General features: G+C 41.4%; 1 protein-coding gene across 4 annotated transcripts in view; it reads right to left on the bottom strand.

Moving 5' to 3' along the window:
- The window catches only part of DIAPH3 (diaphanous related formin 3), a 555175-nt gene that overhangs the window by 265365 nt on the left and 266730 nt on the right, over positions 1–23080 (bottom strand). For all 4 annotated transcript variants that reach the window (XM_050947581.1, XM_050947589.1, XM_050947561.1 and 1 more), the window contains 2 exons: positions 20346–20441; positions 15580–15674 (listed from right to left, as the gene is read on the bottom strand). In XM_050947581.1, coding sequence (XP_050803538.1) covers positions 15580–15674; positions 20346–20441 — 191 coding nt within the window. The remainder of the gene's footprint in view (positions 1–15579; positions 15675–20345; positions 20442–23080) is intronic.

Raw genomic sequence — 23080 nt, 5'->3', positions numbered from 1 at the left:
TGTATCCAAAATACATCCCATAAGGATTCCTGTGAACTGGCAACATGCTGGTCATGAATATAATTCTGTGGTGTGTATACAGGTTGTGGAAAAAGAGTTATGTACATGTGCTGGAAATATGTTCTTCAAATGTGTTTTGGAAGGCAAGGGACAAACAAGTATGCCCTAGACACAGGAATGTTGTTTTGCCTATTTGCCTGTGTCTCCAATTCAAATTAAGCAAGGTAAAGCCAAAGACGGTGGATGTACATTTTTGTATTTAAGGTAAACAAAGTGATTAAACCAACCAGAGAAGAATATTAACCAGAAGAGGAGGAAGACAGCATGGCAACCGCACAAGCAAAAGAGAAGAAAAACTTGATATAGGGATACACAAAGGAATACATCTTAAAGGTTTACAAGACTACAAAAAGAAGGGGAGAAAACTCCCTCGTTTTCCATCTCTTACTCCTGGAGGAATTCTGTGCCACTGCACAATACAGAAGTTGGCTGAAATTAATTATTTTTGCACATAATTTTCTTTCCCCCACAGAAATGGCCTGCAGTGCTGCTCGTCGCCACTAGGCGCCGCTGGACCTGGCAGAGCCCAGCTCTCACACAGAATACACTGCAGGGGTGGGAAGTAAGTAGAGAGTTCCTAGTAGCTGCAGTTTCCTGCACACCCTGATGGAAGGAGATGGCAGCACGCAGGAAATTCCACACAAGCCTGGCTGGGACCCCGTTTCTTCTTCTGGGTAGTAGTGGGGATGTTGTCTGGGCTGCAGGAGGCCATGGCTGGGCTTTGGGAGAGAGGGGGCTGCAGTCTGGGCTTGGGGGACCGCAGCTGGGCTCTGGGGTGGAGAGGGAACAGTGTCTGGGCTGGGGGCCCCCCACAACTGGATTGGAGAGGAGGGGATTCAGGTATATTGGCTGTGGGGGATGCAGAGCTGGACTTGGGGGGACGGGTTGTGGATGTCTGGCCCCCCAGCTAGGCGAGAAACAGGAACTGAGCTGTCATAGGGGTTTCTTTAACTCTCTACTCCTGGGGGAAAATTTGTGTGTGTCTGTATTGTTACAGACATATTTGCTGATGGGTATTTTGCAATAAATAATCAAAAAAATGAAATAGGCATGAATATGTAGGGTTATTTTGACAAATACATTTGCAGAATTTTAAAATATTGCATGCAGGATTTTTTATTTTTTTGGCACAGAATTCCCCTTTTGGGGACAAAGGGAACAGTACCTTTTGAGCCTGTGAACAGTGGATCCTCTTGGCTTCAAGGTCAAGAGCTACTGATAGCTTCCTATAAGTAAGAAACTGTTTTAGGCCAAAGATGGCCTGAACTAAGTTTTAGGCACTAGAAAGTGTCTCTCTTAAATCTGTGTTCTTTATTAATAAATTTATTCTTGTTTTATTTCAAAGCCTTCTCTCTGCTGCATATTAAAATAAAGCGTGGGACCTCGGCTAAGCTGGTTGGCTGGTGTGCACTGTCTCTTTGGAGGCAGAAAACAACTTCCGTGAGTGCTCAGTGAGAGAGACTGGAACATGCACAGAGATGTGTCTCTAGAAAACTCAGCAACTGGTGTTCACTGATTATTACCTGCAAGGCAATGTTAAAGACTGGCAGCCTCTTCAGGAGTTTGCTGCTGAAACAGACAGGCTGGCATGGCAGAGAGCAGGCACATAGTCTAATTTCCAGCAAAGCTCACTCTTGCTGAGGAAGAATGGTAACACAGTGGCTGACAGTTCTGGGCTGCTTTAGGAGAGCATTACAGGAATGCGCTGTCCTTGTTTTTTCCCCTGTGCTTTTTGCATGCTAACTCCTGACAGTATCGCCAGAAGAACTGGTTTCCCTGCTGCCTGCTGCATTTTGATTTCATTGTCCAACAATGAGTTCGATGATACCCTAGACCTCCAGCAGTCCAAAAGAGCAGGAAAGAACATGACACTTTCTCCCTAAGAAAACAAGGCCATAAGTGGGATATTTTTTCCTGCGGTCATCCATGTGGCCTCTTAGGTGTATGACATTCAATAAAGACATGAAAATCTCTACACTTCAGAAGGTGGAAAAAATCAAAGGCACAAATACAAAATGAGGAAGAATCAACTAGGCAGCAGAACTACTGAAAAGTATCTGGTGGTTACAGTGTATTGCAAATTGAATCGGACCCCACAACATGATGCCCGTTCTACTCGGCACTTGTGAGGCCTCAGCTAGAATACTGTGTCTAGTTCTGGACAGCACAATTTAGCAAAGTAGTGGATAAATTTAAGAGCCCAGAGGAGAGCATTTTGATAAAAGCTTTAGAAAACCTGACTTACAAGGCATAGTTAAACAAGGCATGCTTACTCTTGAGAAAAGATGAACCTGATAAGTCTTCAAATATGATAGGGGCTGTTATAAAAAAAGGGTAAAGGTCAGTTGTTCTCCAGGACAAAAGTAATCAGCTTAATCTGCAGCAAGGAAGAATTAGGGGGAAAAAAACCTACTGTCTAACTATAATGATAGTTAAGGATTGGTATAGGCTGGGGAATCCCCATCACTGGAATTATTTAACCGTTTAGACAAGTACCTGTCAGAGTTGACCTATGTTTACTTCGTCCTGTCTCAGAACAGGGGGCTAGACTAAGAAGGCTGCCTTCACAGACAGGTATGTGAGCAAACAAATAGCCATGGGTTCAAAGGGCAGCCTAGTCAGGCTCTTTATTACTAAGTTTAGGTCCCATATTGGGGTAGGATGTCTGAGCAGGGGGAAAAGCTTAACTTTACCCTCGAGGAATCATACTATTGTTGAGTATGAGAGCACTGAGTATTCCTCTATTTATTGATGGAAGGCTGCTATAGCCACTAGGTAAACTTTGAGCGAACCAAGAGATAGCCCTGATTTCTTGAGAGCCAGTATATCACCGAGAACCATTAGAAGAGTAGTAGATGTCAGGGAAATTTGTTTGGAATTACACCAAACCTGAAACCTGGTATACTTTTACAGGTAAGTACAATGAGTATCCAATTTCCTACTGTGTAGTAACCACCTCCTGTATGTCCTCAGAGTAGGATCTTTCTATGTGCCGGAACCGTGAAGGAGCCAGGCCTTGAGTGGGACTATCCACAGGTTGGGAAGAAGAACGTGTTCTTTGTTCTGCAAGAAGAGGTGTGGAGTGGGTTGCAGATATCAGTGGGCACAATGCCAATTGTGCCAAGTAAGGGTAACACGTTTGTCTCGGCCAGGAGAGAGCAATCAGTACGACATTTCCTCTCTCTCTCTCTCTCTCTAATTTTAACAGGACTTCCACTAGTAGAGGGAACGGGGCAAAAACATATAGAAGGTCCTTGTCTCAAAGAAGGAGAGAATCCCCTAAAAAGTGTTGTTCTAGTCCTGTCCTGGAGGAGTAGCATGGACATTTCTTGTTCAGATAAGTGATGAACAGGTCTATAGTTGGTGTCTCCCACCGTCTGAATATGTCACGTGGTATTGGTGAGTTCATCTTCCATTCATGGCCGTGTGGGAACTTGCAGCTGAGACTGTCCGCTATCATGTTTTGTACTCCTGGAAGATAGGCCGCCGATATTGTGACGTTGTGAGAAATGCACTAGTTCTATAACTTTAGTGCTTCTTCACAAGGAGACCAAAATCTGGTGCCTCGCTGGCGATTTATATAGTACATGCATGCTATATTGTCTGTCAAGACTCTTGTGTGTGTTCCTCTGATTACCAGAAGGAAGTTGTTGCAGGTATTCCTAACTGTTCTGAGTTCAAGAAAGTAGATATGAAGAGAGATCTCCACAGATGATCACTTGCCCTGTGTCACAAGCCTGTAGAGATGTGCACTCCAACCTATTAAGGATGTATTGTTGGTGTGAAGTAACAATGGGGAAGTTTGCAAGACGGGTATCCATGTGCAGTCAGTTGGGTCTTTCTACTTCCAGGGAGTGTTTGACTTAGGTGGGCAGTGATAGAGGTTTGTCTAATCTGTCTCTGTTCAGCCTGTAGACCAAGTTAAACCAGAGCTGGAGCCACCTCATATGAAGTCTGATGTGAGATATCCCAGATGTGTCATATGTCCGAGAAGTTGGAGGCTGTGTCTGGCTAATATTTGATGGCTGCTTTTTTACTGCCTCTATGAGCATGGCCAAGAAGTGGAACCCATGCTGTGGCTAAAGTGCCCTTGCCTGTAATGAGTCAAGATTGTCTCCTATGAACTCTAGGTGATGTACAGGGGCTGAACATTGAATTTTGGACGTTGATTTGTAGGCCCAGCTCTGTGAAGAAGTCTGCAGCAGTTTGGGTGACCTGGAAGGCCTCGTTGAAGGAGCAGGCTCTGAGGAGACAATCATCCAGGCAGTAGTAGATCATAATCCCCTGGGAACGTACATGAGCTATCACTATGCAGAGGCCCTTGAGGAATACTCTCTGAGCCAATTAGAGGCCAAAAGGGAGTACTCTGTATTGATAATGGTCCTGGTCCAGGGTAAAACTGAGCAATCATCTGGGGGGAGGTAGGATCAATATATAGAAATAGGCATCCTATATGTTGAAGGCCAAGAACCAATCTCCCTGTTCCAAAGACAAAATCATTGCTGCTAGTTTGACCATCCTGAATTTTTGATCTTTGACAAATTTGTTCAGTGCTCTGAGGTCTAGTATGGATCTCCAACCTCCTCTCTTTTTGGTTATGAGGCAATAACCAGGAGTAAAAACCTTTGTCTCATAGGTGCTAAGGTTCAGACTCTGTGACTCCTAGATGGACGAGATTATCCATGTCTTCTTGTAATAAATTCTCATGAGAAGAGTCCCTGGAGAGGGATGGGGAAAAGTGAGAAGGGAAGTGAAGAGGATGGAGTACTCTATGTGGATGATTTCCAGAAGCTCTCTCTCAAATGTTATTTGTTCCCAGTTGATGTACAATAAAGCAAGGCAGTACCCAAAAGGATACAATGGGTTGGTGTTCAGGAGAGTGGTCTGTCAGCACCCCAACCAAGATGTCAACATTGATGTTATAAACTGGATTGTTGTGAAGAGGAAAACTGGAGGTCTGATGGTTTGAGGTTTGGAAAATCTGGATTTTTCCCTTTGAGGCTCATAACAGAGTTCAGTTGGAAAATGTGTTGTGCATGATTTTATGCTGAGGTTGAGGACTAAATTTTCTTTTTTGTCCAAGTGTATAAATCCCTAATGACTGGAGAGTGATCCTGGAATCTTTGAGCATATGGAGGGACACATCAGTCTCCTTGGCAAACAATTTGGTGCCTTCGAAGGGAAGGTCCTCCTCTACTGTTATCTGTACTTTCTTATAGAAGACAGATAGCTGCAATCAGCTGCATAGCCCCACCTGTAGAGATGGACTGGGCTGCTGTCTGGGCTGCATCAAGCACTGATCGGAGTGCTGTCTTGGACACCAGTCATCCTTCACTAACAATGGCATGAAACATTGTGACTCTGGTAGCTGATCAATAAATATGTTAAGCTTGGCGTAACTGATGTAGTCATATTTTGCGGTCAGAACGTGATAGCTTGCAATTCCGATTTGCAGTGTGGTGGATGAAAAGGCCTTTCTCGCAAATAGGTCGAGGTGCTTTCAGTCCCTATCACAGGGGATGGACTTCACATGGTGTTGGTGACCTCGGGAGTTGACCACATCCACAACAATGGAATTATTGGGCGGGGAGGGGGGGAGAAGAAGAGGGAGAAAATGGGAAAAAAGAAATTCTCTATCTTTATAATGTTTCTCATCAGCCCACTTGCAGGTAGGCATGACGGATGCTGAGGTTTGCCATATAAGCTTGGCTGGGTCCAGAAGGGCCTCATTGATGGGGAAAGAAGAGGCGTGCCAGTTGTCCAGGAATTTATGTTGGGTGTCTTACCTCCTTAAGAAACATCTGCAATGTGTCTGCCACCCTTTTTGCCAGATCTTGAAATAGCCTGAAGTGGTCGGGTAGGGATGGTGGAGGGGGTATCATTGCCTTGTCTGGAGAGGAGGAATAGTTGAGCTATGGTGTGACTTCCTTCTCAAATCCACCCTCCTTTTCCTACATGATGTCCTGGGCAGGTTCACAGGCTCTGGACACCATGGTTGAGAAAGAGGACCTCAAAGGCTCATGGTAGGCCACACCAGATGCTCAGGAGACACAGAGTCTATACACTGCCCAGGCATCCCAGTAGGGCCGCTGGGATAGTGGAAAGGGTCCTATTGGTGGTGCCCACAGCTGACCATACTAGTAGGGTCGTTGAGGAGCAGATGGAGGATATGACTGAGGGGGCCCAGGTTGGTTGGGGCACTATAAGGAACATGGGAGGAGTGATGGTAGATGATCTCCTCCTCTTGGTTATCTGATTCACCACTGGAGAATGGAGGTGCATGACATAGTAGCGGCAGAGATTCCTGCATCTGAAGTAAACTTGGTACCGAAGCCCTGGTAGTGAGCAAGGGAGACTTGAGTATGTCAGAAACCATGAGATCTTTAGAATGCCTTGTGGTACTGACATACTCAGGGCAGACGGTGGTTGTTGGTGGATCAACAGCACTGAACGGATTGGTGATCTGGGCCAAACCAAGCACTCCGAGGCAGGATGGCTTGCTGTGGATGGTGCCAATGGTAGTGCTGGTATGGCAGCCTCTTCTTGGGGGTGATTCGGTCTTTTTCCTTGCCTTATCTGTCGTTACCGTTGCTTCAGTGCCTATGCCCATCAGATCCTTGGGTGCATCAGTGGTACCTGCCACTTCAGACCCTCGTGAGCTATAGATATCATGTTTAGACTGTTATCGTATTGATGATACAAAATGTGCTGGTGATCTTTTTCAGCTAGTTCAAGGATCACTCCGGGGACTCATGGCTCTCTATTTTGAAGCCTCACATGAGGGTTCCATGGCTGTTTTCTTTGACCCATACTCCTTAGATCGCAAAGGATGTGGGGAAGACTCGTGCCATTTGGGTGACTCCTGGCTCAGGTCCAGGGACAGCTGAAGAGCTACTTCCATGAGGAGGAGTTTTATTTCCAGTTCTCAGTCCTTCCAACATCTGGACTTGAGTTGTTGGCAGAGACCACACTTTTAGGAAATGTGGCTTTCCCTGATGAAACAGATGCAGTGTTAATATTTATCCACTACAGGGATGGCCTCCTTAAATGAGAGGCACTTCTTAAAGCCTGGTGAACCAGGAAGACCCTGTGCTGTGGAATGTAGTAAGCCGTGGAATGTAGTAAGTGAAGGCCCAGTATGAGGCTTGAGGCCTGAACTAAAGTAATGGTCAAGACTTTGCTAACATAAAGCAGAGTGAAGCTGTAAGCCAGAGGCAGGCCCTGCTCACAGAAGCTGGCAAGGAAAGGGCTGATGCTGCAAGAAGATACGTACCTAAAAGGTACTGAACACTAGAGATCAGAACATTCACATACTTGCACATTCCACACAGATAACAAGGAACAGGCCAACCCATCCCAATGACAGGGGCAAAAGGGTAAAATGATGGATAGAGTTGTTTTGATCGAGCCAACATGTACAAGGTGAGAGGCGGCACCTTACTGCGTAGAGGGGTTGTACCTTGCTGCGTAGAGGGGCTGCACCTCAATACGTCAGGAGTGATGTGTAACTTGTTTGTACCTGTGTATAAAATGTATCCCTGGGGCGATGTCTTTGTCCGGCCTAGGGGGCAGTGGAAAGTCCCGCCACTGACTGAGCCGAGTCCATTGTCAAGAGGCACTTTCTCGTAGTATGCCCTGTAGAGTAACAATCTCAGAGGAACTGCAACTGTGTCCGAGCGCAATAAACCTGGCCGACGTGCCTTCGTACCTTACTAGACTCTGTGGTCATTGGGGGTTCTCTTCGGGTCTGCTGTGTCAGCTATCTGCGCAGAGCTGGGGCAGCACGCAGAGGGAACACACGCACGCAGCCGAGTGATACCAACAAGGAGAGAGCAAAGCAGAGCACCACTCCGGTAGCATCTGACAACAACGTCTCTGACAACAGCAGACAGACCCGGGGGGGAGGGGGGGGAGTGAAAACGGGGAGGGGGAATGGTTTAGGGTTGTGGGGTTTTTTTTTGTTTGTTTGTTTTAAAAGAAAGAAAATAAAGAAACTTCTACCAATAAGAAAGAGATTAACTAACAACTGAAGTTCTCAAAGAGAAATAACAATCTGATGAACGAACTGCTATTAGCTCTGTTTCTAGCCAGGGGCAGTTGAGAAGGAACTGAGTGGGGTTCACCCATGTAGCACTGGTTAGCTTCGTAGCAGATCAAGAGGAGGGGACTGAATGGACACACGTACGGTCTGAATGGACACCACTACCGAAGTTCTCTCATCAGTAGCGAAGGGACGCAAATGCACCTACAGTGGTGCACCTGTAGGGACAATACTCGAACAAGAACACATGGCTTCACGGACTCTGACAGCTATTGTAAGCACATCCAAGTTTGCAAAATAACCAAGCACCGCTCCAATATAAATACAACTGTTATTTTCCTTAACACACAGTTCTTGGGCTTGAGAAAATTAATTGCTGGCCTCTTACGCACCAGGGAAGGCACCTGGCCACATTCCCATGGAATACAGCCCATTTGGAAACCCATGGAAACACCAATCAATTCAATAAATTAGCCTCCACAGTATAGTACTCTGCACCAGAGTATATATCCAGTACAAAGTCTGCACCTCTCCCATCAGAAAATGGGTCAAATATGTGGCACTGGATTCATCCTACACTGAGATAATGTGCTGATCTGCTTGAAAGTGACTGTACAAACACCTTTGGGCATCTTCTAGTCAGGCTGGGCAAGAAAAGCGTTGGGCTTACTAGCAGCTGGGCAGCACAACTTGGGCTAGTGACCCCTGAATCAGCTCCTACTGAAGCTCTTGCCTCTCTTGGACAGGATGACAGTCTGGTTCATCTTCAAAAATTCAGTCTATGCTTGTTGAGTTTCTTCCTGTTGTGGTGCATCCTGGTTTAGCTGCTGCTGCTGCTGAACAGCCAATCATTTCAGAACTTCCTCTATTTTTCTTCTTTTTGCGGTATGACCAGAAATTCCACTGTTAGTATCAGATGTGAATGAAGCGAGTCCCCATCATCTCTCAATATAGTCTAATACAGACAGACAAGTTTAGCATCCAAAACTCACACCTTACATGGACAGTACTTCTTTATTCTTAAGAAAAAAATAAACATAAATCTTAGCCTCAACTTCCTCCTGAGCCAGCTGTTTCTGGAGATTTTCCCCAACAGATGTTTGTGAGGTTCTCAAGAATTACTATGATCATCACTATAGAAGAGCCTACAAATAAAACAAAATAATAAAACTCTCCCCTGTCTAATCCTATGCCACCTACCTTACCTTAGACACCACCTTTTATCCTTTGAAGCCTTCACTAATGAGACTCACCTGGCCTAGCTGCAGATAAGAAAGAAAGAAAGAAAGAAGAAAGAAAGAAAGAAAGAAAGAAAGAAAGAAAGAAGAAGAAAGAAAGAAAGAAAGAAAGAAAGAAAGAAAAGAAAGAAAGAAAGAAAGCTCTCTGAGATCCTAGACCTGGATATCCTATCACAACAGGAAAGACAAATGCAAATGTTAAGGATTTCTAATTTGCCTACATTGTCCATGAAAAGTATTTTCATTTACTAGTTCAGCAGTTAAATGTAACCAACTTTGCAAGACAACACAAGTCTAAGAACCTTAACACTCGAGGGATGACTTAGTTTCATTTTAAAAGTTAAATTATATTTCTTCTCTTTATTCTCCCTCCCCTTTTCAGAGGGAGAGGGGGAAACACAGGAAAAACAATGTTAATATTTAAATAGTTCAAAATATGCTTTCAGAGTTTATATCTCATTATGGTGGATGGTTGGGGGGGGAGTCAGCGGGGACAGCTTTGTTTCTGTTATTTATTGGCAGGAGTCAGTTATGTGCAAGACTGGGTTATTTGAGTAGGAGCACATTACTGTTTTTTGAGACAGATTTTAAAACAGAAATTATTTACTGTAGCTCTATTTCTCATAGCCTCCTCTTCTCCCCTCCTGTGACAATGGATAAATGGCAGACAGCAGAGAAAAACAAGAAACACAATGGTAATAATAAACAGGCAGAGCACATCACCCGCTGGGAAGGAGGGTGGAAGATAGGATAAGAAAAAGAGGAGACTATGACAAACAGCTAAGTAATTTTCCCTTTTTGTATGTCTATCTTCTCCTATCCTCTGACAGGGTATTAAGAGACACACAGTGCATGTATCAAGCAGTCAACCTAGGAAGCAGAGCTACCTTACTGTGTCAATAGCAGAAGCCTGCAGCCAAAGAAGGCATCCTGGGAAGCAGAGATAAAGACATACATATATTGAGGAGACAGCCACGTTGCCACCTTACACACCTTGGAAATGAAGGCTCAGCATTCACTGCCCATGAAGCAGAAAACTCTTTCATTACATGGCATCTTGCAAGTTGGGAACAAGGCCATAGCCTCATTACACATTGTGAGAGCACAACCTCACACCAGCACCCAGCAATACAGGAGAACCTCAGCATTACAGACACCTCAGGAATGGAGGTTGTTAGTAACTCTGAACAGTGTCTTCACCTCCTATCAGTAAGTGGCTGCCTCATGGGTGGGAGTAGGGACAGGCAGCCCAGATGTGGCCACCTTTAAGATGCAATACAAGCACAGTACCGTATTAGCTTTTTTTTTTTTTTTTTAAATCCCTGCTACTGCCTGATTGCTTATTTCCAGTTTCATGTGGTGTCCAACTGACTGGTCAGTCCATAAGTCTGGTTTTCATACCTTTGAGGTTCCATTATAGTGATTTTATCTGCAGTCTTGCCCCTCTTTCAACCCTCAAAATAGATAAACAGTTGCTTTGACTTTCTAAAGTCAAGAAGGAACAAGAAAAAAGGTAGCGGAGAACACACAACATTCAATAAATGCTATCTCTGGACCTCAGGACGGTGGGGAGAGAGATGCCAGGACTAAGAGAGGAAGAGATATGGGTTTGCTCAGGTGGAACTAGATACTCTCCTTGGGAACAAATTCCAAGGAAGGCTGAAACCCCCCCCCACTTTTTCTGGAAACAACTGACAAAAAGTCAAAGAGACTACGTAAAGAAGTTCAACTTACTCTTCTGTCTGAAATCGCTGGAACACTAATGGCTGTCCTAAAGAAAAGAAATCTGCACGAAGGGCTCAACTGGGGGTTGCATTAGAACCTGCAGGATGTAGATCAAGTCCCACTGAGGAATTTCTTGATGAATCACTAGTCTGAGTCCCTTTTTGAATACTAACGGAAGAAAATCTAAGACACCCAGAAGTAAACAGGACAGCAATAATGGTCTGATGTCACATCAGGCCATAGAGATCTTCCAGATCAGAATAAATGAGAGGCGCAACAACAAGCTTTCTGTTGCTGTTCTGTCACCTCAGCCAAGAAACCTCCCTTTAAGAAAGACTTCCTTCGAAGGTCATGCAGCTACCCTGAGATGAGGTGATGGCAAAGCACATGGCTTTCAGAGAGCAGGTCTAGCATCTTGGGAAGCGTTCGCAGGAGAGTTCACTTCTACGCCTGTCAGATCTCAAAATCAGCAGCAGTGGAGTTACTATAGAGCTAGGAAAAACAGTTTTATCCTGTCTGACCTTTTCACCACTGTCAGTAGCAGTGGAAGAAACATCTCACTTTCCCATTTCAACTCCATAAAAAGCACTGCAAAGGAATGTGAGGGCTTGGAGGAGATAGGGGGTCTGAAAATAAAATAAGGACACTTGGTGGATATCATTAAGAAAATAACGTGCCTTACGCTCTGGCAATGGCGTCAAAAATGAAAGAACTGGGGCTGTATTCTCCCTTAACAGTTTCTGACTGAGCCAGTCTAAAAGGATGTTTTCACAGCACTCCAGCACTATTGCTAGAAGGCAAGTTCTAGCCAAACACCTAAAAGCATACCCCTGAAAGGAGGGGAGCAGTGCCAGTACCTCCTTAACAGATGTCAGAAGCCACCACTGTTTGATTGTCACTGCAGACAAAGAGAAGGATGTTCAGGACCTGGGGCTCCCAAATTAGAAGAGTGAGATGGAGCCTGACATTCCACACTCATTCATCCATGGGTCAAGACCTGGGTTGACAAATTACCTGGATGCACAGCCCCAACCCAAGAGATTCATATTGGTAACCACATAGAGCCGAGGAACAGGCAGGAAAAAGGGTGGAAGGAGAACACCACAACTTTAGAGGTCCGAATTAACACAGGAATAATAAGGTTTCTTCCAGTGAAGAGAAGCCAAGAGGAAAGACTGTCAGTGCCAGATTCACCAACCTGTGAAGGTGAGATTTATGTTTACAACTCTGCCCTCTTGCTGCCAGTATGAGGTATCATAGTATTGTCTGTTAATTCAGTGTCTTAGGACAGGAGAAGGAACACACAATGACAAGGAAATAACATGCTTAAAAAAAAACAAAAACCACACCACTTCTGAAGAGAATAACTGTAAGATAGGTCTCTCAATCCTTCCTTAGTTATCAGACTCACTCCCATCCTCAGGAGAAATGGCAGACCCCCAACCATAGTAGTTACAATAAATGCTGGTATATGGTATACATTTTAGATACTACATTTTTACTGAAGGATAAAGCTGAAAACAATTGAGCCAAATCAGCTGGGAGAAAGAATTTAACTAGAATAATGAGAATGATAATTGGGAACTGTTTAAGAACATTATACTAGTTTCCCCAAAAAGCCAAAATTACATAGTCAAGAAAGAAGACTATATGGATTTTAAAATCAGCCTCATTTACACTGGATGTAAAAGCAGCTATAAAAACAATCATTTTTTTTTCTTTAAAGCATCTGTAAGATTTGAGACTCTGACTTATTCAACAAAAGACTTTTTTCCCCCCCAAACATACTGGTCACTATATAAACTAATAGCAATGGGCTTCATAAATGCTGACTGCTGTTGGAAATGTAACTTACTTGGTGCTACATTAGTTTGGAGAGTGCCCTGAATCAAGAATTTCTGGTATGAAGTGAGTCAAAAGACCAATTTGATATCTGATATGTCGGAGCCCTCCTCAAGTTTCATTTTTGGATATACTCCTGATACCTGGAGTTTAGCTGGTAACAAGGTAGCATGGTTTAAATATGTAGCTTTCCTTGCCAAAAAGTTAAACCTGCAAAAATGGAAAAGTTGATCCCCACCAAACATTGATTCCTGGCTCAGTCATATGGCTGACCTCACAGCTAACAAATAACTAGCATTCAGCAGAAGGGGAATGCCTGAAAAAAAAAATCAAAGCAATTTAGGCTGACGTTTTAAAGGTCTATGATAAATGAAGATCCTGAAGATAAGTATGTCACTTCCCCTCCCTTTATTCTAATCCTGTAATTACTTTGTGTATTATGATTAATCAGGTATTTTGGTATATTTGTTCTATTTAAAATAAGAGAGAGAGAGAGAGAGAGAGAGATGCACAATCACACACCAAATGGAAAAAAGTGAAAGCTGATAACAATCAATATAAACCAGAAGCTAAGTATAGAAAATTGTTAAAGGAAGCAAAAGGACCTAAGAAGAAATCTCTGGCCAGGAATGTTAAGGACAATAACATGGAGATTTTTCAATAGCAGAATTGTTAATCATGACACAGAGAAGTCAGACATGTTTAAATAAATATTTCTGTTCTGTGTTTGGAAGAAAAACCAGATGATATAGTCCTATTATATGATGATGAAATACTTATTCACAATATATCAGTATGTCTACACTGTGCAGTCCTTTTGGGGTACAGCACATACATGGTTAGCCCCTCCCCCGTCTAGCACAGGTATAAATAGCGTAGATGGTGAGGCACTGCTTAGATGAATAAAGACATTCCTAAACCTTGTGAGCATATACCCAGGTATGTATCTATTCACCATGGAATGCCTCGCCATCTACACTGCTTTTAAACAACGTAGTGTCCCACTGCCTGATGCCTCCCTGCTGCTGGAGACTTTCCTCTCCACAGTGAGGGACTCTGGCATGGAGGAGGCAGTGGGTACCTACATGGTAAGTAGTAAGTACCTACATGGTGAACATAAATTTGATAATAGAGGGCTCTTCACTCTAGCAAACAAAGATATGACAAGACCCAAAGGGTGGAAGTTGAAGCTAGACAAATTCAGACCCTAAATAAGGCACGCATTTTTAACAATAAGGATAATTAATCACTGCAACAACTTGTAAAGGGTTGTGCTGGATTCTCCATCATAGTAAATCTTTAAATCAAGATGGGATTTTTTTTGTCCCCTAAAACATGTACTCTAGTTCAAGCACAACTACTGGACTTAAAGCAGGAATTAATACAAGGAAGTCCTATGGCCGACGTTACACAGGGGGTCAGACTAGGAGACCACATTTGTGAGTCTATCAATATTTTAAATTTTCAAATAAATTCTAACACATTTTAAATATGTTAATATTTTAGACGTTTGACAGCTTATTATAAAAACTTATAGATCCTGAGATACTCTGACTTACCACAGAGCAAACTTTAAAAGAAAAAAACAGAAACCAAGGAAGGCAGTCACATTACCAAACACATATCAATAACTAGCAATAAAACAAGTGCCCAAGGAAACACATACAACTACTTTAATTGTTTTGGATCCATGTGGTTCAAGAAAACTCCAAACATTTTTCTTTAATCACATGGTTTTTGAACACTTTTTTGAAACTTTACAATATGAGTGAACAAGGAACTCTTCTGCAGTTCAACTGAATACTATTCCTTGAATAAGGGTTTTGATACAATAATTCAAGGAACAATACATGGTATGCAAAATTACAACATTCAGTGTTGTACACTTATGTATTATATAGTACATCCCAAAACACTGTCTGTAACATGCAATTATGATATTTTTTCAACCTAGGTCATACAGAACTATAGAGTATTTGTAGCATAATCAGTTGATTATGTTCCACTGAGTGTAGTTAAGATTCTTTAACTTATCACTCTTTAAATAATATTTTGAATAGAAGTAATATTAAGAATCAGATTCTTTTGTACCCAAATACAACTGTATTGATTTTCTGCTTTGAATAAAATGCTGTGAAATGTGAAGTGCTGTACAATTACACTCCAGGGAAGTATTCACAGATAGGCGGCTTCTGGAATTTCTCAAGGAAGGATCCCAGATCATGTCAGCTCTAATTGAAAAGAAAAATCTTTTTCTGCCTAGTTCATGAACAGGAACAATGTGACAGCTTTGTGCCATACAGGTGAAGGTAATACAGAGTGTTCCACAAAAAAACATTTTGCAGGTATGGGTAGAAACAAACAGTTATTAAATACTGGTTTATCTGTCTGAAGTCATACATAAGGTAGAATTGCATTCTGGATGCTGGTAATAAGGAAACAAATACTAAAGCAGAATATAAATTCAAGTGTTTAGATAAGATTTATCTATTCTGCAAACGTAAAAAAGATTGAGTTTTGTTTGCTTACTAGAAATGCTAAGAGACTAATTATGCAGCAATGATTTTCCAGCTGAATAATTTGTGTTAAGAGTTTTTGTCAGTAACAGGTTTCTGTTTAATGAGAGGCTTACACTGAAATATTGGTATTTAAACTGCCTGTCAATTTACATACCTGAATCATGGTCTCTGCCAGCTGTGTTTCATCTACTTCCAATATCATCATTTTGATTTCCTCATAAGGCACTCGGAAAGAACCAAGGAAAATTGCTAGAATGAAAACATAATACATAATGAATGGAGATGGAGTAAGAATCTGATCTTTCACTCTACTTACAAAATAAACACTAAATGGATTGTAGAATTCTACAGGCCACCCAAACATACCATATGATAATATGGATAAGAGATAAAACTTTTTATGCAGATTTTGCAGCTTTCATAATTTTTAGTCTGGCTCTTCCAGTCCTCTGGCAGATGAATTACTATATCAACAGATGCAGCAGTAACATAGCAAGTGAGACAAAAAGAGAGTCTTTGCTCTAGGAGAGTCATTCATCATTTACAATATTATTTGTACTTGGGTGACCATTTTTACGTTTCCCCTTTACTGTATAGGAATCTCAGTTCTCTCTCTCTCTCCCGCCCCTCCCCCGTTTTTTTTTTTTTTTTGAGTGCGCAAGCGAGCACGCGCTATCTTTAGACCACTGCAAATTGCAAAACAATCACAATCTTTTAATAAGGCTTTTGTTTGCTGTACTATAACAACTGTCCAACATTTTCTTGATACAAAGTATTTAATAAGCAATTTCTCATGAACCAACTCCCCTCCTAATTCCACATCTTCTCTTCAACCTTCCTCATCTGTTCTAGTGATTATCATTATTATTTTACAGCACCAGATGGAATACTAGGCCTCACCATTAAAATAAGACAATAGATCTGTGCCCTGAATATCTTAAAAAGCAGCAAGGAGTCCTGTGGCACCTTATAGACTAACAGACGTTTTGGAGCATGAGCTTTCGTGGGTGAATACCCACTTCGTCAGATGCCATGGATTTTTTACTTTTAGTCCATTTGATATGATGTCCATCCGTTTGCAAATCTGACGAAGTGGGTATTCACCCACGAAAGCTCATGCTCCAAAACATCTGTTAGTCTATAAGGTGCCACAGGACTCCTTGCTGCTTTTACAGATCCAGACTAACACGGCTACCCCTCTGATACCTGAATATCTTACAATGTAGTCGCAGATATTATGCAAGAAAAGGCTATCAAAACAGGAGAAAGGGTAATAGACCACAAATGGTAAGATTATGCTGTTACTCAGATAAGGAGAGAGGTGGGTGCATCTTAAAGGCAAGAACACAGTTTAAGCTTGTTGTTGGGAGACAGTGGTGTTACTCTAAGAGGTAGTTGAGGTGGCCAGAAATTACACCTTTGCAACTGTTTTCTGTGGGCTGGTTGGGGAAATGAGTTTTGGAAATCTTGGAAAGGGGAAAACTGTAGTACTCAAAACAGGAAACTGACAGCTCAGATGAGAGTTTTGCTATCTGGTCAGAAAAAAGGTTGCATTTTAAAAATATTGTGCAGAAGGAAGAGGTAATATTTTGATACAAAATGGATGTAAGGAGGAGGAAGAGGAGGAATAAAGGTTGGACCTCAAGTTACGGCCTGAGTAATGGGAAGGATGGTGGCATTGAGAAAATTAACAGAAAATTGGGACATATAAAAGGCTGCAGAGATTAAAAGAATAGGTGCTCATGTTTTGGCCATATTAAATTTAAACTCTTGATGGAGCACACAGGAGATATAAAAAAGGCAGACTGAAATGCAGGTTTGGATGAAGGAAGACACCTAGTGGAGAAGATTTAGGAGCTGTCACCATAGAGATAGTAGTTGAAATCATGTAAGTGGAAGACATCACCCAGTGAGAGGGTACAAGAGGAGGAGAAAATTAGTCTTTTTCCAGCCTTATCCAAGTCCACTTTGCCCCATACAATTGCTAACATCATCTTCCTGGGTATGCTTAACACAACTAATATTAAAAAAGTGGAGGAAGGAACACAAGTCTGAAAAGGGAATAGCAACAAAGAATATTCAGATAAATTAGATGTATTCAATAGGCAGGCCTGATGAAATCCACCTGAGCATACTTTGGAGGACAGGATTAGAATTTAAAACAACCGTGACAATTAGAGAACTGCTCTGAAATCCATGAGCCAAAATTCAGTAAAGACACGTGCAAGCACTACACTTAGGAAAGAAAAATCGAATGGACAAATGTGAAGTAGGTATAACTGGCTGGGAGACAGTACGACTGAAAAGGATCTCGGAGTTACGCTGAATCACAAATTGAATATAAGTGAATCATGTGACACAGTTGTGGAAAAGGCTAATATTCTACAATGTATTAACAGGAGTGTTGTACACAAGACATAGGAGATAACTTCTGCACTCTTCTTGGCACTAGTGAGGTCTCAGCTAGACTCCTGTGTCCAATTGTGCGTGCCAAACAGGAAAGATTTGAACAAACTCAAGAGAGTTCACAGGACAGCAATAAAAAATGGTAAAAGATTTAGGAAACCTGACCTGTGAGGCAAGGTTAAAAAAAAGAGCATGATTAATCTTGAGAAAAAGATGACTGTAGGGGACCTGATAACAGTCTTCAAATATGTTTTAAAAAGAGGACCGTGATCAATTGTTCATGTACACTAGAGGTAGGACGAGTAGTAAGTGACTTAATATGCAGTAAGGGTTAAATATTAAAAAAAATATAAAAAAATAACCACTTAACTATAAGGACATGTAACTACCGGACTCTCTCTCTCAGGGGTAGTTTAGGTACATTTGGTACCGCCTCAGCACAGAGAGGTAGAGTAAATGACCTCTAGAGATCCCTTACAGCTCTACATTTCTATGATTCCGTGCCCATGTCTCCCTCTTGCATGTCACAGCCATCAGAAATTCTAGCTCCAATTTGTTATTAAACTAAGTAATTTGGAGCAGAATACTTTCACTGCTATAAATTAGAGCTGTCAATTAATCACAGTTAATTAACGTGATTAACAACAAATTAACTATGTTAAAAATAGTCATGATTAATTGCACTTTTAATAGCACTGTTAAACACTAATAGAATACTAATTTAAATTTATTATATTTTGAATGTTTTTCTGTATTTTCAAATATATTGATTTTGATTACAACTCAGAATACAAAGTATGTAGTACTAGCTATATTATTACAAATATTTGCACTGTAAAAAAGAAACAAAATTATATTTTTCAATTCACCTCATAAATGTCTACTCAATCTTACTTCTTGCTCAGCCAATCGCTGAGACAAGCAAGTTTGTTTGAATTTACAGGAGAATGTTGATCGCTTTTTATTTACAATGTCACTTGAAAGTGAAAACAGGCATTCATGTGGCACTCTTGTAGCCAGTGTTGCAAGGTGCCAAATATGACTATTTAGCATATGCCCCTTCATGCTTCAACTTGTAGACTCTAAACTTTTACCTTGTTTAATTTTTGAATGCAGTTGTATAAAAATAATAATTCTAAATTTGTAAGTGGCACTTTCACAATAAAGAGATTGCATTATAGTACTTTGTATGAAGTGAACTGAAAAATACTCTCTCTTTTACAGTGCAAATATTTGTAATAAAAAATAATATAAATTGAGCACTGCACACTTTGTATTCTGTGTTATAACTGAAATCAATATATTACAAAATGTAGAACATCCAAAAATATTTAATAAATTTGAATTGGTATTCTATTATTGTTTAACTGCAATTAAAACTAATTAATCACTTTTTTTTGTCATTGTTTGACAGCCCTACTATACATACCTATGATTCAAAGCTGGTAGACCACAGAAAATTTGGGCTGAAGCTTTCCAAAATTTTGCCTGAGGCAGACACTCAACATGGAAAATTCATCCCAACTCCTCAAGTTTTGAAAAGGGAAACACATTAAAAACAGGTTCTTATACCAGGTCAGCCTCGTAACACTGACTATAATTAATTTTATTGAGTTCATATTAGGACAACATTCTGTCAAACATATCAAGTTTGTAAAAGCTGATTGCTGGATAAGGATTATGAAGAAAATATTACCAGCCATTTAAAGGCTCTCTTTGTTAAGGGAATGTCTGAGCAAAAAAGATGGGCCCTATATCATTTATTCGCACCACAGAGCCAAGTAAATTAGAAAATTAAACTTGGCTTCTTGCCACTGACAATTTGTTCTTTACCATTTATTTTCTAATATTTTATCTAGTGCAGCTTAGATATTTTAAGTGACATGTCTTCCACTTTACAAAGCTACTCCTGAGCCATCTCCTGAGACTGTTTCCTTGGTATTCAGCCTAAGCTGCTTTTCTAAAAATGTAGTCCCATTAGTCCTAATTATAAGCTTTACACAAATATAACATGAAGATACAGACATACCACACACACTCTTCCACCTCACACTGCGTTGTGACAGCTGCAATAACTGTATTAATGTTAGATCCCCCTCCCTTGATATAACCAAAAGAAGGAAACTGGCAGGACATAATTCATCAGGGGGCCTGCACTTTGGATTACTCTCCCATCCCTTACCTGGAGTAGTCTGAATTTGTTGACTATTGAGACAGACTGCAAGGAGAGCTAACCGAAATACCTTTTTGGTTTTCCAATTTTAAATAACTGATGGTGCCCAAAGCTTGAGCATGGATGATTTTTATTATTCTAAATGAACACACATTTAAAATGTATTAACTGAAATTAGCTTGAATTTTAGACTAATTATTAAAAAATTCATCACTTGAATAAAATATCAAAACAAGACCCTCAGAGTAGTTCTAGACAAATAATTTTAAAAGCAAAAGACAGTTTCACAAAAATCAACTATGGCAATTGCTTTGGTTGTCATCAAACTAGCATCTGCTTACAGAGATTCTGTGCAATCTTCGGGTCTAAGACTTTTAGTTCTTTGATTCGTTTCTTAATAGATTTCTTCTCTTCAAAATCATCCTCTTCCTTTTTTACTGTCAAAGTAAAGAAAACAAACATTTATTCACAGTATCAAATGTAGGGAACAAAATTCCTTAGTGGAAAAAGCTCTCCAAGTCAGACTGCAGACAAATCACTATGAGAAAGAAGTTGCAACTGGGGAATGAACTAACAATTATAGTTTGTTTTGTAATTATTACTCTTGTGTTTTCTTCAGTATGAAAAAGGAAGACAGCAGCCTTTTCAATATATTAGCTTTTTTTTTTACAAAAAGGTATGTTTTTTTGAAAATACAGAACCTAGAATTTTATAAAACAATGTCAAGCGTTAGTTGACCCCAGGATTTCAGATCATGCAACATGAATATGATTGTGGTCAGCTTGGTCATATGGTGCACCGGAAAAGAATGAACTTGAAAGTCAATTTTCAAGCATAAGTTTTAACAATTCTAAACATACTGAACATACAAAATGTTAAAAATTGCAATTCAAAATTAAGGACATAAGACATTTTTCCAATTACACAAATACATCAATGGGGAACAAAATGCAAGTGCTACTGTGAACAGAGTATGTGTTTAGTCAAAGTAAAATTATTGATAAGTATCAACTGATTTTATTAAAAAAATATTTAAAAATCAGGTTGATATGTTTTAATTATTTCCCTTTTCTCCTTCAAAATCAGACATCTCAGATTAAGTCAATCACTTCTTGTCCTATCTTGAGTGGACATGAAGAACAATTGATCACAGCACAGGCGCCAGCTTCCTCTGAGCCCCAGGATGATCAACCCCGTGCTCCACCCCAGGTCCCGCCTGACCCTTTCTCTCAAGCCCCTGCCTCTTCCTGCGCCCACTTCTCTCCCGTCCTACCTCTTCCCGCCCCTTCTGCAAGAGCACCCCATCCCCGCTCCTCCCCTACTCCTTCCAGCGCCTCCTGCATGCCCTGGAACAGCTGTTCGTGGTGGGCGAGAGGTGCTATGGAGAGGGGGGAACAGTTGATCGGGGGAGGCAATGGTGGACAGGAAGCATTGGGAGAAAGGGAGGGAGGTGGGTGCTAACCACCCACTATTTTTTTTTCCTGTGGATGCTTGTAGCTGGGGGGGGGGTCACCTGCTCCTGCCCTGAAGGACTTGACATCAGCCCTGGGAGAGGGCTGAGGTTGCAGGAGGGCTGCTGTTGGGGAAATAGCCCCAATCAGGGCACAACTGGCCCTTATAAGAGGGCAGTGGGCCAAGAGCTCAGACAGTCTCTCTAGCTTGCTGAGGGAGAAGGGCTGATGGGGAGCTGAGAAAGAGTACCTAAAGTGGAGCAAGGCTGGGGGAGCTCCAGCCTGGAAATCCCCCAGGCTGCAGGCCTTGTTAAAGGCCGGAAAGGGTACTGGGGGTGCAGAAGAGCAGCCCAAGGATTGGAAGAGACAGCAGGTCCAAACCCGCCTTGCCGGTGATGAGTGACATTTACACTGCAGTCTGCCCCAGTGAACAAGAGCTAGATCAAGACTGGCAGTAGCCATAGTCTGAGGCAAGGTGGGGATAAAGGATGGGGGTTCCCTGGGGAAGGGAGACCCAGATCTTGGGGATACTGCCAAGGGGCAGCACCCTGGCCTGAAAGAGGCATCAGGGTCCAGAGGGACTCAGGCCCAGCAGCAAGCAGGACACTGGCCTGCAGAGGGCGCTCCAGAGGCTGGAAACGCTAATTTTCTAGATGACCAGCAGGAGGCGCCACAGGGGTGAGTCCCACCCCGTGACAGTGCTCCAGCCCAGTGTCAGCGCCTATGGATCTTAGTCCGCTTTATGACAACCCTTAACATATTGAAAGACTTATTAGATTCCACTCCACCTAGTCTTCTTTTCTCAAGACTAAACATGCCCAGTGTTTTTTAATCTTTGTTCACGTAATAGGTTTTCTAAAGCTATCATTATTTTTGTTCCTCTCCTCTAGATTCTCTCCAGTTTGTCCACATCTTTCTTAAAGTGTCATGCCCAAAACCGAACATGACACTCATACTGAGGCCTCACCAGTGCTGCAAAAGAGGGACAATACCACCTCATATACAACACTCCTGCTAATAAACCCCAGAATGATATTAGCCTTTTTTTTAAACAGCATCACATTGTTGCCTAGTCAGTTAGTCTCCATTTTGTTTTTGCAGATTTAGCCTTTGAGTCTTGAGTAAAATACTTCACATATTTTCACTGAATTTCATAATGTTGATTTCAAACCAATTCTCAAATTTATCAAGGCCCTTTTAGAATTCTAATCCCATCCTCCAATGTCCTTGCAACCCCACCTACCTTGGTGTCATCCACAATTTTTATAAGCACAATCATCACTCTTATTCAAAATATTATTGAAAATGTTTAATAGAATCAGACACAGGAGAGACCTCCCAGTTTGAAAGTGATTCATTGATAACTCCTCTTTTTCACACTATGTATTTTCAAAACTAACAGTTAAAAGTGAATTAAAAATTGACATTAATCCTTCAAAAATGAGTTTCCAACTGTATCCCATCTGAAATATTTCTGAGAGTTTAACTATACTGGAAGCTTGAAGTATTTGTATTATTGTATTAAAAATAATTTGAAACAAAAAAACCATGTCTGACGCTGGGTACTAAGTTTCTTGAACTCACATTTTAATTCTATTTCAAATTAATAAACCAGTTTTATTGTT

Source organism: Gopherus flavomarginatus, chromosome 1 (genome assembly GCF_025201925.1).
Source record: "Gopherus flavomarginatus isolate rGopFla2 chromosome 1, rGopFla2.mat.asm, whole genome shotgun sequence".
Taxonomy (NCBI): domain Eukaryota; kingdom Metazoa; phylum Chordata; order Testudines; family Testudinidae; genus Gopherus; species Gopherus flavomarginatus.
The sequence above is the reverse complement of the archived record's forward strand: the minus strand, read 5'-3'. Positions and strand labels throughout refer to the sequence as shown.